The following is an 18,915-nucleotide window of genomic DNA, read 5'->3' on the forward strand; positions in this document are numbered from 1 at the left end:
CTCTGTCATTAGAAAACGAAAACAAGTCCAATAGAAAGAACAAAAACAATTCATCATGCATTATAATTGACCAAAAAATAAAATATAGAAGGGCAGGGGCTCATAACTTACCCTATGCTATGAAAAGGGTAATGCCTAGAGAGATCAAGAGGTAAGTTCAACTAAATTGGTGCATAAAGCTCTCCTTAATAGTTCTGCATCCTGCAACTTATAAACTGCCAATTCACAATCTAATAGCAGTTTATTTAACTCTTCAGAACTAAAATGCCTGAGTGTAAAACAATTGAGCATTTTTTTTCAGTCAGAGAACATACCTCTAATAGCATTAATGCAATACCTGCCATTCAAATTTAACTGCATTCAATTACCAATTTCTTTTCTTGAATAAACATAACACAATCAACTTTGTCAGGACAGGACAGAGCGTTACACAACATACAGTTGCTTCAAAATTAAATAGGAGATAGAATCAATGTCATGCAATCATGGCAATGAAGCAAAGGAAGGTTGCTTAGCCACATTTTTTTAGCGAAGATTACTAAATTTGCAAACGAAACAATTTATATGATGGCAACAAAAGTTCATGATGTACACCATGGTTATATATATAACAGGCGTGGGTAACAAATAGTGCTGGTATGGGAATTATGATGCGTAATGTATGGATAAAACTAATGATAAATATCATTTAACATTAGAAAAAAAAAATACAGAAAAAGGATTTTAAGAATAGATTGGAATATCACGCTTTGTGATGAACACCATACAATAATTATCAAGAACAATCCAATTTACACCTTGACAAGGCACTCGAGACACTATCACAACATAATACACACAAGAAAAATAGAGTTAAATGTAAACAAATAATAATAATAATAATAATAATAATAATAGTGGGCTGAACAATGCGGAGCAGGTGATTGAAGGTATGCCCCTGGGCCAAAGGTAAGTCCGCTACTTGGGCCAGAGTTATGGATTGGGTGGTACCTCTTGGGCTTCTCGTTGATATCTAAATCAAGTTGGTCAAGCTTTTGCTCTTTATTCTGGATTGATCTCCATTTGCTTAATGCCTATCAACTGCTCCATTTTTTATTTTTTTTAAGTCTTTTTCATTAAAAAATGGGAAACAAAGACCCTTTTGTTCGTATAAATAATAATAGAAAGTTCTACGTATCCCTTCGGGTTCGCTTCTTATTATTAGGTTTTAAATAGAGACTGTGGAAGAGAGGAGAGAAGACGAGTGAGAGAATGGCGCTTATTAGGGTTCTTTCAATTGCGAAAAGGGTTGCAAGGCATCAATCATTGCTTATGCACTGCGGATCTCAGCAATTACTCTGCAACCGCACGGAGACTGCTTCTGCTATGGTCAAGATATCGAATCAGCCACCACGCCCACTCGTTAGATTTCTTCACGACTCACCACGAGTTACCAAAGCATGGGTATTCTCTTTCTTTATGTGATGCATGCTGTTGATTTGGCTAGTGAAGTGGTGTTTCGGTGATGTTTTGAATGCTTGCTTGAACGGTCTTTTGGAGATTTTTCCTTCTAGGGTTTCGAAAATTTGGGAGTCAAATTTATGCCCGAATCATCACAGGGAATGGGATTTGTGTTAATTTCCTCCTTCTTCTCTTATCTTGTTTTTGTCTCCGTCAATTTCAAAGTTTTTAAGGTAATATTCCTGGTATTTGTTCTTCTTCATCTCCTTCTTCCCTCCTCCCTTTTCCCTTTATATGATGTTTGGGTTTGACTATTATTATTCAGAGTTTCCGACGTTGAACTCTTTCTCACAAATAGAATTATTATCGTACTATTCTGGCGGTAATGAATAAGGTATACGGATTCGAATTGAATTATGACTTAAGTAATAATATGTTTTCACATGTTTTGTATCTTTATATTTTCCGGTCAGCTGCATATCATATATGTGTTATTAACAGGAATATAGTGTTAACTCTTGTGTTTATATTGTGAAAAGGGTTCTTGGACAAACTATAGTGATGCATCGGTAGAACTGGATAACTTGATGGAAGGAGTTAGTGAACAGATGCTTGCATTGGAGCTTGCTGAGGCTCAACTTGCTGAATTGTGTGCTACGACAGTTGAAGAAAGAGCTAAACATGAACGTGTAAGTTTTGTCTTTTATTGTGTTGACTAAAATCTTAGAAGCTAAATTTTCTGCATATAATGTTAGAAGCTGAAGCCAGGGCTGAAAAAGATAAGGTGATCTCAATAATTATATCTTCCTAGGGTTTGTTTTGGCATGCCTTCCATTTGTCAAATAGTTGCTTTGCTTCTCTCTTTGAAAGTCTGAAAGTTTGATAAGGCTGGGATGTGAAGCAAGCTGATGTTAGCACCTAGTATATTATTGCTCTATGTTGATGATGTTTAGTTGACTGATACTTTTTTTTGGGATAAATTATTTGACTTACATTGGCTTGTGTTTTACAGATGTCTCTATGTGTTTAATTTTAGTACTTATTGAGTGATGTTATTTCTTAGTGTTTTTGATTTAGTTAAGTTTCTGCTCGAATGCTGATGGAGTGGTTCTTGTTTCTGCATTGTTGTCAACTAAGGAATGATGAGAACCTTCGAATTACATTTCCGTTTGAAACAGCCTTTTCTGTGGGATTGGAGACTTGAGCTGCAAACTAAGCAATTTTAGCAATTGCTTATCTGCCCATGATCGTGTTCGTATATCTCTCCATTAAGTAGATATTATATCTTTTATATTATGAAATTTTAGATTATGAAACAAGACAGAGACTATTTGGATGGACTCCCTAATTATTATTAATATACTAATAAAAAGTAAAGGAATGAAAAAAATTTCAGGCTTTGGAATATTTTTAGATTTAAATCTCAGCTTTCAAGATGTTCCAAAATGGCAATGATGAAGCTTCTTTGCCAGTATTGATGTTTCACTTCTCACCACATGTTAGGGGATTCATGGTAACTTCTTCTTTTTTTTATTCTCTTTCAACATGATATAAGGTGTTTGTTTCCGTTAATATCAAAAATTATAATTTTGTAAGGTCATATCCCTGGTCTTATTTTTATTTTTAATTTCCTTCCCTTTTTCTGATGTTTGCTGTTGATTTATTTCTGCTGAGATTATATGAATTGGTAGGGAACTGAGTTTGACTATTTGATTGAGAGGTTGATCTATCTCTGATAAATAGGATGAGTATCAGAATAATTATGACGATAAGGAATAAGGTGCTTGGATTCAAATTGAATTATAAGTTAATTAATACTATCTTCCACGTTGTTTCAGGGCAGCTACATGGGTGGAGTGATAAACCTGGATAATATTAAGGAAGTTAGGATAAAGATAATGGAGACTAAGCTTGCTGAGGCTAGGACCAAGCTTGCTGAGGTTAGGGCTGAGCTTCTTAAACTGCGTTCTAGGACAGTCGAAGCAAGAGCTAAACTTGAACGCGTAAGTTTTGTAATTGGAATTGCTAATTACTTGCTTTTGTTGTGTAGACTAAAATCTTAGAAGCTAAATTGTCTGCAGATAATGTTAGCAGCCAAAACCAGGGCTGAAAAAGATTAAGGTGGTCCCAATAATTGTGTCTTCCATAGGGCTCGTCTTAGCATGACTTCCATTCGTCAAATAGTTGCTACTCTCTCTTTAAAAGTCTGAAAGTTTGATAAGGGTGGTAAGTGAAGCACTTAGTATATTATTGTCCGTCTTTAGCACTTAGTATATTTATTGTTTTACTTTTATACAAGTCTCTGTGTTTTAATACTTATTGAGTGAGGTTATTTCCTGCTGATTCTTAGTGTTTTTGAGTTGGTTTAAGTTTCTGTTTGAATGATGATGGAGTGGTTCTTGTTTCTGCATTATTGTCGATTGAAGAATATGAGAGAACCTTTGAATACCATTTCTGTTTGAAACTGCCATTTGACCTTTTCCCTGGTATTGGAGACTTTCAGCTGCAAACTAAGCAATCTTAGCATTTGCCAATGTGGCAATGACGAAGCTTCTTTGCCAATATTGATGATTCATTATGTCTTGTTATTTTTAAGGTTTAAATTCACTTACATCCTTGAGTTCATGACTGCCAGAGTAAGACCAGAGACATCCCCTGTGTTTTTTGATAATTCGGATCATTAGGAGTAAGGCATTCCTCAATTTGCCACGCACTACTTTCATTACTCTCAATTGACAAAAGTTGCCGTAGTTTGTTTGCATACAGTTCATCCCGCCACTCCTTTCTCAGGTGTGTAGTAAGAAAATATTTTGGCCAAGGCACAGTCCACATTGCCTTTCCGAACATCTCCCCGCATTTAGTGTCGTACCTGACTGAGTTTATGGGGCCGTGGACGAAAAAAGTGATTTCTTATGATTTTCCAAATTGACTATAAATCTATAAGAGAAAAAAGTGGATTCCAAATTGATTTCTTATGGTTTTCCAACTCCATTATAGATTATATGCTCAACATTTGGTACAAACAGTTCAGATGACATTCATGTTCATGGTATGAGGTCTCGAGTTCGAGTCTCCCCGTCCTTGGTTATAGAAAAAAAAGTTGTTAACGGTATGAGTTTCAAGCAACTGTTTGTTCACTTGAAGGTTTCACTTGAAAGGTTCGACAACTTAGAGAAGCAAGAGAAACTCCGTGTCTAGATATCATAGATATATAAAACTAGAAAACTAGAAATGATTAATTTTATTATTTATATTACAACTATATTAATAAAACATCAAGAATTTCGTACAGATACAACACTTTTAATTAAATGACTAATTTTATTATTTATATTACAACTATATTAATATAACATCAAGAATTTCATATAGATACAAACACTTTAATTTTCATTCTATATCTCATAGATATATGTTGCATATATATTTCATTTTCATTTTCGGATCTATTATTTATACATACACACATACCTTATTCTTAATGCTCAAATATGATTTTATGAATACCTTTTATATTATACTATACATACCTTTATTTTTTTTGTTTTCGCAATATTTATTCACTTTTTCATGTATATAGGGACAATCTCGAAAAATACTACATATCACAATATAATTACATTTTATCACCCATGCAAACTACTAAATAAGATTGCATATTAATCCAATTATCACAATTTAATTCCTTAATGAGACTTTATTTGAGTCTATCATCAGTAATGCTTGGCTCTAGCTGAATATTGTGAGTACGAAACCCACCCAAAAGGAATAAAATTGCAGCTGGAATGATAAGTATGCCCCCCACAAGAATAGCCACAAATGAGATTGGTAAGAGCACCGGTAAGAGCACCGCACCAAGTAGGGTAAATGGTAAGAGCATCGCAACGAGTGGCAGGATAAGTGGTGAGAGCATCATAGCGAGTGGTAGGAGAAGAGGTAAGAGGACCACAAGGAGTGGCTTGATAAGTGCATTTAAGATTCGTAACAGCAGAGGTAAGATTGGTAACAGCAGCACAAAGAGTGGTCCAAACTCATACACACCCACAGATAAGATTAAGATTACCACAAGAATTTTCGATTTTCTGTATGCCTGTCAGACAAATTAAAACCTGCTTAGATTAAAAAATATGTGTGCTTTATAATTCAAATCACTCAACTTACCCTGCGAACCTCCTCAGCTTCTTCAGGCCTTGCAATCACCACAGCTTCTTCAGTCCTTGCAATCACCTCCATTAGATGCGTGGTTTTCTCATTAGGTTTATCAAGGTGTTTTTCCAAAGCCGAAGAACCCTTTTTAATGGTGTATATACAATACAAAACAATAATGAGCACCATATATAATAATTCCTCTTACAACCATACGCACACACATAGAGTAGGCAGCACTATAAATACAAGAAAAGGTTAATATGAAACAGAGTGCAGCCAGACCACATACCTTCGCAAAACTTGATCCATCATCAATTGATTCATCAAAGGCAGCCTTTGTCACCTTTCCTGCAAGCAAGATTTCATCCAATTTGACCCTGTACTCGGCCGAAGAAACCCTCAGTTCGTTATATAAGTGATCTACTCTTTGCTGTTGATCCTCATATCCCAGTTTCCAATCTGTTGTCTAGAGTTTGAAACACAAGAATGAACACTTGGGTTCCAGCTAAATAATTAAAATTTGTTGTCTAAAGTTTGAAACAAGTTTTTTTAAGCAACTTAAAACTTAAGTTGGAATTGCATCCATACATACACATTGGTTTCGGATAGCCTTTGCATTCTCTACTTGACGAATCCATTTCTCCAATTTAGCATTGGCTTCGGGGGAATAGTTCATCTTATGCACTTCAGCACTTTCAGCACTCATGCTGTTCATTCTACGCTTCCATTCCCGTTCCTTTAACAATTATATTATTGGAGGATTGAAAAAACATCAATGTACAAATTTTAAAAAACACTGTACATCATGTATAAAAAGAAGGAAGATGATGATGAAGAAGAAGAAAACATTACATGATGCGTAAATTTTACATCAATCAATCTATGGAGCAGCGGTAGCGGTGGTGGATTAATGAAACAGGATGTACGGTTGAAGACGAGGAGTTGAGATCTGGAATTCATAAACGATGATGAGCGTGGCCTTAAAAACCCCCTTTTAGCCGCTGAAAATACCCTAGACGCCATTCTCGTCTTCTTCAACAATCTGTTAGGAGACAAAGGATCAAAAAGGAAGACAAACAAGCCTAACCACAACCCAAATCTTCAATTACTCAAACAGAGTTTCTTTACAGTGCTACTGACCGCACGCTTGCTACAAAAGAGCATGACCTAGCAAAGACATAAATCCTAGATCAATATAAATAAACACGCCTCAACTGAAGCAGCACTGCAACTTACCAAAAAAAGACAAACAGCAGTGCAGCAGTGGAAAGAGATGAAGGTGGTTACCATTCTTGGTTAGGTGATTGATTCCTTGCAGGGCACGATTCTCGTGACTATTATTGGGCCTAGGATCTATTACCTACTGGCGGGCCTGGAAGCTTGCCTATTAAAAGAAGATGGGCCTCAGTATTTGTATGGATTTGTTCATGGACTTACAAAGCCCATATTAAGGAAGCCCATAATTGACCGTCGGTTGCGATCAGACTCAATCTGTCAACCACTCGAAACGACTATTCACATGATATCGTATTGAATCTGACCTCTAATATTGGACCTTTTCAATTTTGGACGTTGCATTGGAGAATTCTCTTCCCTAGTGCATATTTTTTTGGTTCAGTTGCATTCTTTTCTCGCATGTTTTGGTCTCAAGCCACGGTTGTTTTCGTGGCTGTTAGAATTTGTAGCACATGTAAATTGGATATGTGGATAACTATCATTGTTAGTTGCTTTAAGCTATGAATAAATAGGCTTCAAATGGTTTCTTGATTTACTACTATTTCTGTCCTAAATTGTTAAAGCTTTTTTGTTTCATTGATAAATAAACTGTTTAGCTAGTTTTTTAATGTATATTTATCGTAAAACTGTAAGAGCCCGTTTGGTTTACCATGCATTGCAATGGTAATGGTAACGGTAACGGTAATTGAATTGCATTACTTTGTTTGGTACATTTTTCAATCAAAATGTAATGGTAATGAGATTAACGGTAATGAGAACTCTTTATAAAAGCAAGCAATCAGAATATCTATTTTTAGTTGGTATTTGGATTACAAAACTTCTGAGTTTAACATGAGTATTCATAGTTCGCTATCATAGGATAGGTCAGCGAGCAAGAAGTCAAACATGCATGAGCACGTAGATGTCCCGTCCCGGCAAGCATAGGGAGGGTGATGCAAACTACGTCCAGAATCACACCCAAACTAGTAATACAATTAGGAAATAAACACTTTTGAGAATCACTCTCGATTTTTTTATAATGGAATTAATCTAGAATAGTAATTTTTCTTCAATGCAATACATGATAATCTTAACAATAAAAAGAACAATAATATAAATAGGTTAGAGGTGTCTCTTATCATGGTAAGTTCTTCAATGCCCATGATCATGACTGTTAAAATGAAGCCACCAATTGTTCTCCTTAATCAACTCATTTGACCCTCCTTTTGCCATATCAATTCTCATAATATCTTGCTCAGATGTGTCATAACTTCCATTCTAATATTCATGTGGTCGTATATAATTATGGGCTTATCTTTTGCACCAATTATTTCTTCAATTCCCATATTGCATAAGAGAGTGAAGGTCCTCGGAAAATATCAAACATTCTATGGGCTTCACTTAGACAATGGTAGTTTTGGAAAATACCAAACATTGAGTTACAACTTGTCATGTACTCATGTTGGAAATTTCTATGTTGACGGGTCTAACAATCCAAGTTTAAACACATATAGGATATACAAAAAGTACATTTGTATGATGTCTATGCGACGCTCCCATGTTGAATAGGCTTTGCATGCCAGCCCTTGGTGGTTGCATTTGAACATCATTATAAGAGAAATTTGAATTACTAATAGCTGCTTATCACCTTGAGCAAACTATTTTATTTTAGTAGTAATGTTAAAACCAAAGCAGCCCACCAAATTATTCATTTTTTAAAAAACAAAATTATCAATAAAAATAGAAGATACAACGCAACTCCCTCATCACTCATCACGCAGTAGCCACCATGAAGCCCCTATTTTAAGTCTATAACGGCAGCCTTTGCATTTTGCAAACTGGAAGTCTGCAATTCACCTGTTAATAGTATTAGTATTGTTTTCGGGCGAATAATTGATTCTTTCTTGGTTCCTGAGGATTACTAGCGGAGCTGAGAGCTATTATTTGCTGGGGCCTACAGGTTGTTTAGAGCAGTGAGTAACTCAGCCCATAAAATAGCTAAATGGGCCCCAGCCAATGAAATGCCGCATTTAACTCTGTTTGTTAATTGTTAGGGAAAAAAACTTTGTTTATCAGTGGGGAAATGGAAATTAAATGATGTTCTGTTCCTCAATTATTTAGCATTGTCAATCTTATTTGACCCTTTGCAGCATGTATTAGATAAATAAATATGCTGGAACACCAAGATCAGCCATGGATTTGGTTGTATCTAGGTTCAAGTGGAGCAATGTCTATGACAAAAACAAAAATCAAGTTGCTGTGTTCATATATGTGCATGGCAGGGGATCTTTAGCTTTTTCTCTACTATTCTTCCTGATAAAAGATTTGTGTTTGTTTCTTTAGATTGTGGAGAGGGAGGCATTGTTTTTCTCAGTATATAAATTCTAGCATACTCTTCAACAATGACAGCACATTTGTGACTTCATTCTACTGGATCAAGTGATTTTGCTAATCCATCTATCCATCCCTTTTCACAGTCGACAACACAATAATAATAATTAACACTACGTTTTTTTAAATTGTTGATATCAAAACTTAAGGAAAAGGAGGAGCTGCTCTCACACACCTAATAAGCAAAGAGGCAAAAGCCCACAAATTGAAGAAATTGAAAATGAAATTATTCACTTAACTGTAAATCATAAAGCTGAAGCCTGGTTAATCACACAGTGAGTGCCAGCTTCACTCTCTCCCCGAATATTAAAGCCACCAAACGGAAAAAAATAAATGCAACTACGATCTTCAATAGAATCATAGCTTAAAGATACCTACAACACACTTACAGAAAAGTACAATCATCATCACAGTCGACAGAATTAGCACAATAGCAAGCGCAGAGCGCACGATTAACTCAAATATGTCAATTGATTCATCGAAGAAAGCCTTTGTCTCCTTTCCAATCTTTTGTCGTAGATCTTCATATCCCAGTTTCCAATCTTTTGTCTAGAGTTTGAAACATACAAGAATTAACGGTTGGGTTCCTGCTAAATACTTTGTTGTCTAAAATAAATTGTTTTAGACAACTTAAAAACTTCAACTGGAATTGCATCGATACATACAGATTGGTTAAGGGCAGCCTTTGCATTCTCTACTTGACGCATCAATTCCTCCAATTTAGCATTGGCTTCGGGGGAATAGTTCATCTTATGCACTTCAGCAATCCCAGCACTTATGCTGTCCATTCTACGCTCCCATTCGCGTTCCTTATCAATTATATTATTAGAGGAGCAGAAAAATCATCAACTGTGTACAAATAAAAAAACACCGTACATCATGTAAAAAAAAATTTAAAAAAAAAAGAGGGAAGAAGAAGAAGTTACCTTATCTTCTCTGTGTGAGCCATGATGCATAAATTTGACATCAATCAATCTGTGGATCAGCGGTGGTGGATTAATACAAGAAGATGTACGGTTGAAGATGAGGACTTGAGATCTGAAATTCATAAACGACGACGACTGTGGCCTTAAAAACCCCCTTTTAAGGGCTGAAAAAACTCTAGACGCCATTCTCGCCTTCCTCAACAATCTAAGTCCGAGGTGAATTGAAGCCAATTTTTGCCAAATAGTAGAATAAGTGAAGATAATCTGATTTCGAATTGAACGACCAGGTCGTAAAGACGCCTCAACTTAAGGAGCACTGCAGCAGTGGAAAGAGATGAAGGTGGTTACCGTTATTGGTTACGTGATTGATTCGTTGCAGAGCACGATCCTTGTGACTATTGTCGGGCCTAGGATCTATTACCTGCTTGCGGGCCGGGAAGCTTGCCTATTAAAAGAAATATGGGCCTGAGTATTTGCATGGATTTGTTAATGGACTTACAAAGCCCATCTTCAAGGAAGCCCATAAATAATTGTCGTTTGCACCTTTTCGGAATCAGAGTATCAAAACCACTCTTAACAGATTTGTCACATGAGATCATATTGAATCTGACGGCTAATAATCCCCCAGCAATCTCTCTAGCTAATAGCGAATTCTCTGGTATGCCACAAGTTTGAAACTTTAAATTTAAAAACAGTTAACACACAATACATTTGAATTATCGTTAGAACGATTTGGTCAACAATAACCAGCGATTCTTTGTTCTCTCCCAGGTTATGAGAATCTCAAGGCATTTGCTCCAGTCTCCACCACCCAAAACACACATACATAGCTATATATACATATATATAACTCCTTAAAAAAGCAGAAGCCCCTCTCAAACTTTCACATCAAAACCCAACCATATGGTTCCAAGAGAATTAGATTGATTCTGGAGGGAGAAAAAATGCCAAGCAAGCTGAGGAAGGCACTTGGGGCCGTGAAGGATCAAACCAGCATAAGCCTAGCAAAAGTGTCTGGAACCAGTGCTTCAAACCTTGAAGTTTTGATCCTGAAAGCAACAAGACATGATGATGCGCCCATTGATGAACGTTATGTGAGTGAAGTCCTCCAATTGATATCCACCAGCAAAGTTTACGCGGCGGCTTGTGCGCAAGCAATTGGTAAACGAATAGGGAGGACAAGGAATTGGATTGTGGCCTTAAAATCTCTAATGCTTGTGCTACGAATTTTCCAAGATGGGGATCCTTATTTTCCTAGAGAGGTTCTTCACGCAATGAAGCGCGGGTCGAAAATTCTTAACCTTTCAAGCTTTAGAGATGATTCCAACACAAGTCCCTGGGATCACACTGCCTTTGTTAGGACATTTGGTTTGTATCTTGATGAGCGATTGGATTGCTTTCTTACTGGGAAGCTTCAGAGAAGATTCACCAAGAAAGACAGGCAAAACAGCATTCCTAGAAGCAGGCGTGCTAACGAGCCTGTTCGAGACATGAAACCAGCAATGCTGCTGCACAAGATCTCTTATTGGCAAAAACTGCTTGATAGAGCAATTGGGACCAGACCAACTGGCGCAGCCAAGACAAACAGGCTAGTTAACATTTCCCTTTACGCGATTGTGCGAGAAAGTTTCGATCTTTATCGAGATATTTCGGATGCATTAGCACTGCTTTTGGATAGTTTCTTTCATTTGCAGTATCAATCATGTGTTACTGCATTTCAAACATGCGTCAAAGCCTCGAAACAATTCGAAGAGCTTTGTTCATTCTATGATTTGTGTAAAAGCATTGGAGTTGGGAGAACCTCAGAGTACCCAAGTGTGCAAAAGATATCAGATGAACTTGTGGAGACATTACAAGAGTTCTTGAAAGACCAATCCAATTTCCCTAATTCAAATGGGAGATCTCCATCTTCAAATTTGCTTACTGCTCCCTCGCCGGCAAGAGATCCCTCTTCGCGAGACCAGTCGCCGGAACCATCAGAGAGGGCATCAGAGTATGATTCACAATGTACATCACTGGAGGACCTTATGAGTGTCACTGATGGAGGGACAAGTCCATCTCCATCAATGGAGCTTTATCTAGATATGTCTGAAAGATTATCTCAAAGAGATGATACAATCAGTGAAACTGGAAGCACCTCAAACCAATCACAATTAGTTGCTTATCAACAGCCGATTGAGGGATTAGATTTTTTGTCTTTCGATGACTGGCCACAAGAAGATCAAACAGGGGACCAAGAAAATGGAGATCAAACTTCTTCATCAGTGTGTTGGGATCTTGTGCTTCCAGAGCCTGCTGATGTAGCTAATGGGTTCGCACCCTCCAACACCATGACCGATTTTTCTGATCAAACTTCAATACCTGATCAGCCATACAATCCATTTCTGCAAGATACAATAGAGATACCTGAAATTGTCACGCATGTTAGTGATCATGTTGCGTTTCCTGTCCCCGATATGTTCTCCATTGCACCCACATTTCAGGCTAGTCCAGCACCATCTGCGGAGAATTCTAATGAGGCACTGTCATTTCAAACTAAAGATGACCCATTCGCGCCATGGCCTGCTGAAATGGCTAATGGAGATGTATCTAATGGTGTTGCGGACCAGCAGAATGTATTGCAAGAACAGCAACTATGGCTGCAACAACAGGAGAAGATTATAGCCAAGTACATGTCTTGACTAATGTGAAAAGAATAGTAAAACATAGGTTTCTGTAAATTATGCAATTGCACAATGACAATGATAATTGTTCAAATTGATGTTAAAGTTTTCAATAGTCTTCTGTTCTATTCAATTTTTAAAGTTTGGAAAAAGAATTTCACACTGGAAAGAATGCTGTGTAGGAAGTTTTATTAATGATGGATCAAACCAACACAAGTTTACTGATCCCACATTGCCATCATCATCAGTGTCCAAGGTGGTCTGGTGTTTGCCTCTAAATGGAGGCCATCAAATGAATACCCAAATAATGATGTGTCCCCCTTCAGGATAAAGAATGAAGGGCTCAATATCATCGGTAATTAGTGGTTGAATGTCTTCTTGGTCACTTGTTAAATGTTTTCCCTTAATCCTTGTGTTGGGCATTACTAATCATCCCTAAACAAAATATAATGATATCAGCTTCACAGCTTGAAGCCTTTATTCAATGTAATATTGGCGGGAAAAGAATAATAAGGATGGATATGAAACAGACGGTATAGGTGAGGCTGCCCAAGAAGTTTGAAGCTTTACAGGTGGTTTTATGCAGTTGCTTTAAAGGTAAATAAAAGGAAATGTGACCAGAAAAGTTGCATACTTTTTCTTTACAAGCATATTTAAGATACAATGCTGTGGTAGGACAGGACTGGGTAGGCAATAGCATGTGCAGTTGTGAACTTGTGAAGAAATGGACCACACTCTGTTGTATCTATTCTATTCCCAAAATATTATTTTATTCTCTTATCGCCTTTACCATGTGAGGTCGCTGTGGACATCCACTTGGGACCCGCGTTACTTCTCCCTTTACCGTTCTCCTCTCCTCCTTCTCCGCTCATTCCCCTTTCCCTTTCCCAGAACCCAGATTACCAAAATCACAAGGACCGTTCGATCAACATCACAAATGCAATCATACTCCAATCAGAGTGGCATACACCCAAACTACAAAAGCTAGTCTACCCTTCAACATTGGAAAGACCAGTCAAGCTGACGATTGAAGCTCTGAGGCTTGGAGCTTTACTGATCATTGCATTTTCAACACTAAAAAAGCCAATCAAGTATTGAGCACAAGGACCCACTCACCATCCCCAAATCTTATGAAAGAGCCAACTCAGTCTTGTATGCTAAAGAGCACACACAACTTTCATCATTACCATTGATTTCAATTAATTGCTACTTAAAAAGAGGAACAAAAATGCAAAATCCAGCTCCCAAATGTACTAGAATCAATATCATCGGACTTCACAGACAACATTTACACATTCGTCGAAATCAAAATGCACACAGGTCACAGTCATTCATACAACAAAATCCAGGGTAGTCATTACAGATAAAACAAGACTCCTGGATGTACATTATCAGAAGGAGAAAAAGAAAAAGATAAGTGACAATCATCACAACCTCTCACTTACAACATCATGAGTGAATCAATTGATGAGATTAAAATATGATATTAAAAAAAAAAAAAAGCAAAACGAGGATACTCCCTAAAAACCGCATCCATGCTTTTGTATATAATATAATTAAGATGAGTAAAATATTTTTTATATAAATAAAGTTATAAAAAGAAAAAGGATAATGTATACGAAGTGTGTTGTTTGTTGGCTGTCCCGCATAAAAAGGTTGGTTTCTCATTCTTCGACGGTTAGAAAATCCAAACAAACCCCTGCATTGCAATAATTAAAAAAGTTGTCAAAAAAAAATAATATATATATAGATATGTATATAAAATAAAGCTACAATGTTAGAGCATCTGCATCAGTTTCTCTTAACAGATTCTCTAAAATACAGATAAAATGTCACTTTCCCCTATTTTACAGATTCCCTATCCAATCAACACTGCATCAGATTACCTATCATATTCTCTATTGCATTAAAATAATATTTATTTCTCTTTCCTTTATTTATTCTATTCATATAAATTACTTCTATTTAAAATAATAAATTAATTACATTTAAAACAATATATTAATTAAAATAATAAATTAATGTTATTAAAAATTAGAGAAAAAAATTGAGGAGAGAGAAAGAAGAGAGAGAAAAAGTGAGGAGAGAGAAAGGAGTGAAAAAGTGAGGAGAGGAGAGAGAAAGAGATGAGTGATGAGAGAGAAAGAAGAGAGAGAAAGAAAGGAGTGAGGAGAGAGTGAGGAGTGAGAAAGAAGAGAGAGAAAGAGGAGAGAGAAAGAAGAGAGAGAGAGAGAGAAAGTGAGGAGAGAGAAAGAAGAGAGAGAAATGAGTCAAAATGTGAGGAGAGGAGAGACAAATAGATGAGAGAGAAAGAAGAGAGGGAAAGAAAGGAGTGAGGAGAGAGAGAAAAAGTGAGGAGAGAGAAAGAGTGAGGAGAGAGAGAGGAGTGAAGAGAGAGAGGAGGGAAAAAATGAGGAGAGAGGAGAGAGGAGAAAGTAAAGTAGTAAAAAATGTTATTTTATGTTTAGGGAAGTGAATAGTGGTTCTCTAGATGTAGGGAACTACTGTTCATATTCTATAAAATAGGGAACCTCTAGGTAATCTGATGCAGAGCTCTATTTTGACAAAATCTCTATAATCTTTCCCTATTTTACAGACAGATTCATGTTTAGGTAATCTGATGTGGATGCTCTTAGTCTTCTATCGGGTTGACTGGTCCTGGTTTACGCACAAAGTGACCGCCCAAGACGGGCTCACTGGTCAACAGTTCAGACTTCAGACCATGAATGTCAAATATTCGGCTTATTCACCGCAACCATTTGTCCCTTGTTTTTTACTCAGAGGGGGCAGATTTGGGAATTCAAGGCTAAAATGGCACAGCTAATAAACGCGCCAATACAGCCAAATAGACAAAAAAGCTGAAAAGCTCTAAAAAAGAAGACAACTGGCGCAATTTTATTCGCTACATTATGTTAACAACCCTAACACGACTGCGAATTACTTCTGTGTCCTCGAGAAAAATCTTACCTTCTTTGGCGGGGGGGGGGTTCGATTCTTTTTTGATTATTCCCTCCATGTCCGGCTGAAAATGCTCCGGAGCTTGTTCGGTGAAAGTCTCTGCAAGGCCTTCTTAGCTCCGGCGATCTCCATCTCAGCTAATTTTTGCAAATGCCGATAAGCTCCGGCAGCCATCAGCCTCTTCCGACACCCCTGGCTCCCTCCGCTCAATATTGCTGCAGCCACCATTACTGGAAACTTCTTGATTATCAACTCGTTCGTCGGATCCAACATCTGGACCAATCGCGTAACGCTTTTCTCATCCCTCACCAACTCTTTTCGGTTCGATCTCACCGTCAATAACGAAACGAGAGCGTTTGTGGCAGCCTCTTGCAACCCTGCCGGCTTCGGCGACTCCATTAATTTAACCAATGAACCCATACAACTAGGAATAGACCGCTTGTTGCCATCGCTTATTGATAGATTAGCCAACAGTGAGGCCGCTATTTGCTGCAAAAATATGTGGCCGTGCTTAATGAATTCACTGAGTTGGATTATGAAGATAGTGGAAGACGAGAGAACTCTAGCCACGGAATCTGACACTGAAAGAAAGCTAATCGCACGCAGAATGTGCTCTATAGTGTCTGAACTTGATAATTCCTGAATCAAATGCATTAACCTCTGTAATCCCCTTTCTTGTATTATTTGCGATCGGAAGTACTCACCAGAAGAGGCGAGAACTGCTATACAATTTCCGGCCCTTTCTTGGGCAGCATTGGTGCCAGTATCGAGTATATGCAGCAAAACAGGAACCGCTCCTTCCTCTGCTAAGGCCATCTTGATATCCTCCACTGGTGCAACATTCCTTAAGGCGCCTACTGCATGTGTCTGCGTTGCTTGAGATCCAGATCGGCAAGCTTCGGTCAACACGGAGACACCACTGTACGCCGAAATAGCCCAGGCGTTTTCTGGATCTGCTGTGAGGGCCTCCACCGCAATTGCGGAATTTTCTTTCAAGACCATGGACCCTGTCTCAAGGATTCTCAACAGAGGACCCAAGCCTCCCTCCTCAAACACAATCTTCCTGGACTCATCACTTGATGAGGCAAGCAAAGAAACTGCCAAAACCGCTAGTTCACGAATCAATGGATGGCTGTTTACATCAAGTAAACTAACCAAATACCCAACGTTTCCTTCTTTAGCAACCACACCGGCAGATTTCTCATCGCCCTTCAATAACTGAAGGAGTGATTCTAGAGCCTTCTTCTTGTACTCAACACCTCCAATTTGCAATCTGGTGAAGAGATCCCTGATAAAAAACCCTAAGTCCTCTTTGGCTGAATCAGGACCAGGCTGAGAGAGAACAATGGCAGTCGATTGATGGAGTACGCCAGATCTGAGCAGCAAATCGAGATCGTGGAGGTGATTAGAGAGGGAGGAGGAGGCGCTGTCGAGGTCGCTCTGCATGAGAAGCTTGCCGCCAGCGAAAGAGGAGAGGGTACATTGTTCAGCGAGCGAGTGAAGACGCTGGAGAGTTGAGAGGATGGAAGGTAGGAGTGTGTGAAGGAGAGGATTCTGAGACCAGTGAGGAGACTCTGACAATGAAGAGAGGGAGGACTGGAGAGAGGAAAGCTTCGATCGAATCACTTGCCACCTTCCCACGAAGGATCCGACGGAGAGAGAGGATAGAAGGAGGGCAGAAAGGACGCCGGTAATCAGGTCCAGCAGTGTCTGCGGCTGACCGGAAGATGGCGGTGGCGACGGTAGTGTGTTTGCGGTGGTGGTGGGGGCGGTGGAATGCATTTGTGCAATTGGTCCAATTTAGAACTGGACTGGGGCCTTTTGGTCAAAGTCAGGAGGTGAATACATGAGAGAGATAGAGAGGTGAAGTGTTGCTTAGATGGGAAGGTAAAGGAGGAGAGGATGTGGGGATATGAGAAATGAGAGGCGTCTGACACGAGAATGGAGAAAAGCGAAGCAAACGAGGGAACTGTGGGGTGAGCAAGGTTCTTAAAACCGGACCGGTCATCAAACCGGAAAAGTCTTCGGTTCACGGTTCAAAGGTTCAACCGGGGTTCAAATCAGGTTCGAACCGGTTTTAATGTAATGAATTATTTATATATATATTTATATTATATGCATATAATATGTAAGAAAACTTCATAAAAATACAATATATTCAAATAAAGTATCATTTTAAACAAAGAAAATCTCATAACCTAGTGGTTAAAACCTTTTTTAATGAACAAAAGGTCATGAGTTCAAACCCTATAAATAACAAAATTTCAAAAATATTTTATTAACATTAATAAATGACCGAACCGGTCAAAACCGGTCCGATTCTGACCGGTTCAACCGAAGAACCGGCCGGTTCAACCGGAAATATCCCGGTTCACCAATCACCGGTTCTGGCACCTCAACCGGACCGGACAAGTGGCCGGTCACCGGTTGGACCGGTCCGACCGGCCGGTCCGGTCCGGTTTTCAAAACACTGGGGGTGAGTTACTGAGAGAGAAGTTTTTAGTTTGGAGAGAGAGAGAGGAGGGTGGGCTCAATGTAATTTCGTTGTTTCCCACCTCCATTTTTTTCGGCACCGCCATTATTTTAAAAGCACATGTTAGGGAACTTCCTAAATCCAAGTCATTTCATTTGTGGTTCAATTGAATTTTCTGAATGGTTATGTGGGGTCATGTGGACTACAATAGTGCATGTAGTCAATTTTAGTGGCCATCGGATGCGAAATTGATTCATATTCTGGGGTAGGTCGACTCTTAAAAAACACTAGACTTAATCGATGTATCATTTTCGTGCATCAAATTTTTTTAAAAAAAATCATAAATGTATAGTATTTTTTTATGAAGATATCAAGAGTTTTTTTTTTCAGACAAAAATTAATTTCATGGTGATTGAATATCGAATGTTTTGGGTTTATATTGAATGATTTAGAATTATCATGTATTTTTCATATTAAATATAATTTTTGTTTCGAATAAAAAAAATATATATCATTGAATTCGTCTTATACACCAAATAGTGCATTGGACCTACCCCGATCCCCGTTCTCTTTGGGCTGAAATTTAACCACCTCCAGCTACAAATTTGCTATTTGTGGACGCAAAACTGACAATTTGAATGCTTGGATGTTGAAGCTGTCACTGTGTGTGTATAAGATTGGCTGAAATGTCTCGTGAACT

General features: G+C 38.1%; 5 protein-coding genes across 8 annotated transcripts; 2 read left to right on the top strand and 3 right to left on the bottom strand.

The window, feature by feature from the left end:
- The first annotated feature begins 1,182 nt into the window (after positions 1 to 1,182).
- LOC119999422 lies at positions 1,183 to 3,905 on the top strand. 2 transcript variants are annotated; one of them, XM_038846973.1, is made up of 4 exons: positions 1,183 to 1,443; positions 1,980 to 2,129; positions 3,279 to 3,443; positions 3,522 to 3,905. In XM_038846973.1, exons 1-4 carry the CDS (start codon positions 1,252 to 1,254, stop codon positions 3,558 to 3,560), a joined length of 546 nt encoding a protein of 181 aa, XP_038702901.1. In that variant the 5' UTR covers positions 1,183 to 1,251; the 3' UTR covers positions 3,561 to 3,905. The 2 variants fall into 2 exon arrangements, with proteins under 2 accessions (XP_038702901.1, XP_038702902.1); XM_038846974.1 differs by lacking the exon at positions 1,183 to 1,443 and adding an exon at positions 1,476 to 1,834.
- A 1,138-nt stretch (positions 3,906 to 5,043) lies between these two features.
- On the bottom strand, positions 5,044 to 6,937 carry LOC120000974. Of its 3 annotated transcripts, XM_038849168.1 has the most exons (6): positions 6,826 to 6,937; positions 6,442 to 6,631; positions 6,182 to 6,325; positions 5,879 to 6,055; positions 5,602 to 5,730; positions 5,044 to 5,530 (listed from the first exon to the last, which is right to left on the bottom strand). In XM_038849168.1, the coding sequence occupies exons 2-6, from the start codon at positions 6,610 to 6,612 to the stop codon at positions 5,138 to 5,140; spliced, it is 1,014 nt and encodes a 337-aa protein (XP_038705096.1). In that variant the 5' UTR covers positions 6,613 to 6,631; positions 6,826 to 6,937; the 3' UTR covers positions 5,044 to 5,137. The 3 variants fall into 3 exon arrangements, with proteins under 3 accessions (XP_038705096.1, XP_038705095.1, XP_038705097.1); XM_038849167.1 differs by lacking the exon at positions 6,826 to 6,937 and having other exon boundaries at positions 6,442 to 6,819; XM_038849169.1 differs by lacking the exon at positions 6,826 to 6,937 and having other exon boundaries at positions 5,879 to 6,048; positions 6,442 to 6,583.
- Positions 6,938 to 9,149: 2,212 nt separating this feature from the next.
- Positions 9,150 to 10,528, bottom strand: LOC120000975. Its single transcript, XM_038849170.1, has 3 exons — positions 10,122 to 10,528; positions 9,861 to 10,004; positions 9,150 to 9,744 (listed from the first exon to the last, which is right to left on the bottom strand). The coding sequence occupies exons 1-3, from the start codon at positions 10,305 to 10,307 to the stop codon at positions 9,553 to 9,555; spliced, it is 522 nt and encodes a 173-aa protein (XP_038705098.1). The 5' UTR covers positions 10,308 to 10,528; the 3' UTR covers positions 9,150 to 9,552.
- A 416-nt stretch (positions 10,529 to 10,944) lies between these two features.
- Positions 10,945 to 12,864, top strand: LOC120001075 (clathrin coat assembly protein AP180-like). The gene has a single exon (XM_038849317.1). It carries the CDS (start codon positions 11,066 to 11,068, stop codon positions 12,800 to 12,802), a length of 1,737 nt encoding a protein of 578 aa, XP_038705245.1. The 5' UTR covers positions 10,945 to 11,065; the 3' UTR covers positions 12,803 to 12,864.
- Positions 12,865 to 14,011: 1,147 nt separating this feature from the next.
- On the bottom strand, positions 14,012 to 17,717 carry LOC120000942 (armadillo repeat-containing protein 3). The gene is made up of 2 exons (XM_038849114.1): positions 15,752 to 17,717; positions 14,012 to 14,483 (listed from the first exon to the last, which is right to left on the bottom strand). The coding sequence occupies exon 1, from the start codon at positions 17,522 to 17,524 to the stop codon at positions 15,788 to 15,790; it is 1,737 nt and encodes a 578-aa protein (XP_038705042.1). The 5' UTR covers positions 17,525 to 17,717; the 3' UTR covers positions 14,012 to 14,483; positions 15,752 to 15,787.
- Between the last annotated feature and the right edge of the window lie 1,198 nt (positions 17,718 to 18,915).

Source organism: Tripterygium wilfordii, chromosome 6 (genome assembly GCF_013401445.1).
Source record: "Tripterygium wilfordii isolate XIE 37 chromosome 6, ASM1340144v1, whole genome shotgun sequence".
In the NCBI taxonomy this organism is placed as follows: domain Eukaryota; kingdom Viridiplantae; phylum Streptophyta; class Magnoliopsida; order Celastrales; family Celastraceae; genus Tripterygium; species Tripterygium wilfordii.

Bases quoted from the DNA above. Each gene is read 5' to 3' on its own strand.
- LOC119999422 (XM_038846973.1), top strand. From the start codon at position 1,252: ATGGCGCTTATTAGGGTTCTTTCAATTGCGAAAAGGGTTGCAAGGCAT. The intron at 1,444-1,979 runs GTATTCTCTTTC...TATTGTGAAAAG, and splicing joins CACGAGTTACCAAAGCATGG to GGTTCTTGGACAAACTATAG. The intron at 3,444-3,521 runs GTAAGTTTTGTA...AATTGTCTGCAG, and splicing joins CAAGAGCTAAACTTGAACGC to ATAATGTTAGCAGCCAAAAC.
- LOC120000974 (XM_038849168.1), bottom strand. From the start codon at position 6,612: ATGGCGTCTAGGGTATTTTCAGCGGCTAAAAGGGGGTTTTTAAGGCCA. The intron at 6,326-6,441 runs GTAATGTTTTCT...TAATTGTTAAAG, and splicing joins ATGTAAAATTTACGCATCAT to GAACGGGAATGGAAGCGTAG. The intron at 6,056-6,181 runs GTATGTATGGAT...TTCAAACTCTAG, and splicing joins AGGCTATCCGAAACCAATGT to ACAACAGATTGGAAACTGGG.
- LOC120000975 (XM_038849170.1), bottom strand. From the start codon at position 10,307: ATGGCGTCTAGAGTTTTTTCAGCCCTTAAAAGGGGGTTTTTAAGGCCA. The intron at 10,005-10,121 runs GTAACTTCTTCT...ATAATTGATAAG, and splicing joins GCTCACACAGAGAAGATAAG to GAACGCGAATGGGAGCGTAG. The intron at 9,745-9,860 runs GTATGTATCGAT...TTCAAACTCTAG, and splicing joins AGGCTGCCCTTAACCAATCT to ACAAAAGATTGGAAACTGGG.
- LOC120001075 (XM_038849317.1), top strand. From the start codon at position 11,066: ATGCCAAGCAAGCTGAGGAAGGCACTTGGGGCCGTGAAGGATCAAACC.
- LOC120000942 (XM_038849114.1), bottom strand. From the start codon at position 17,524: ATGCATTCCACCGCCCCCACCACCACCGCAAACACACTACCGTCGCCA.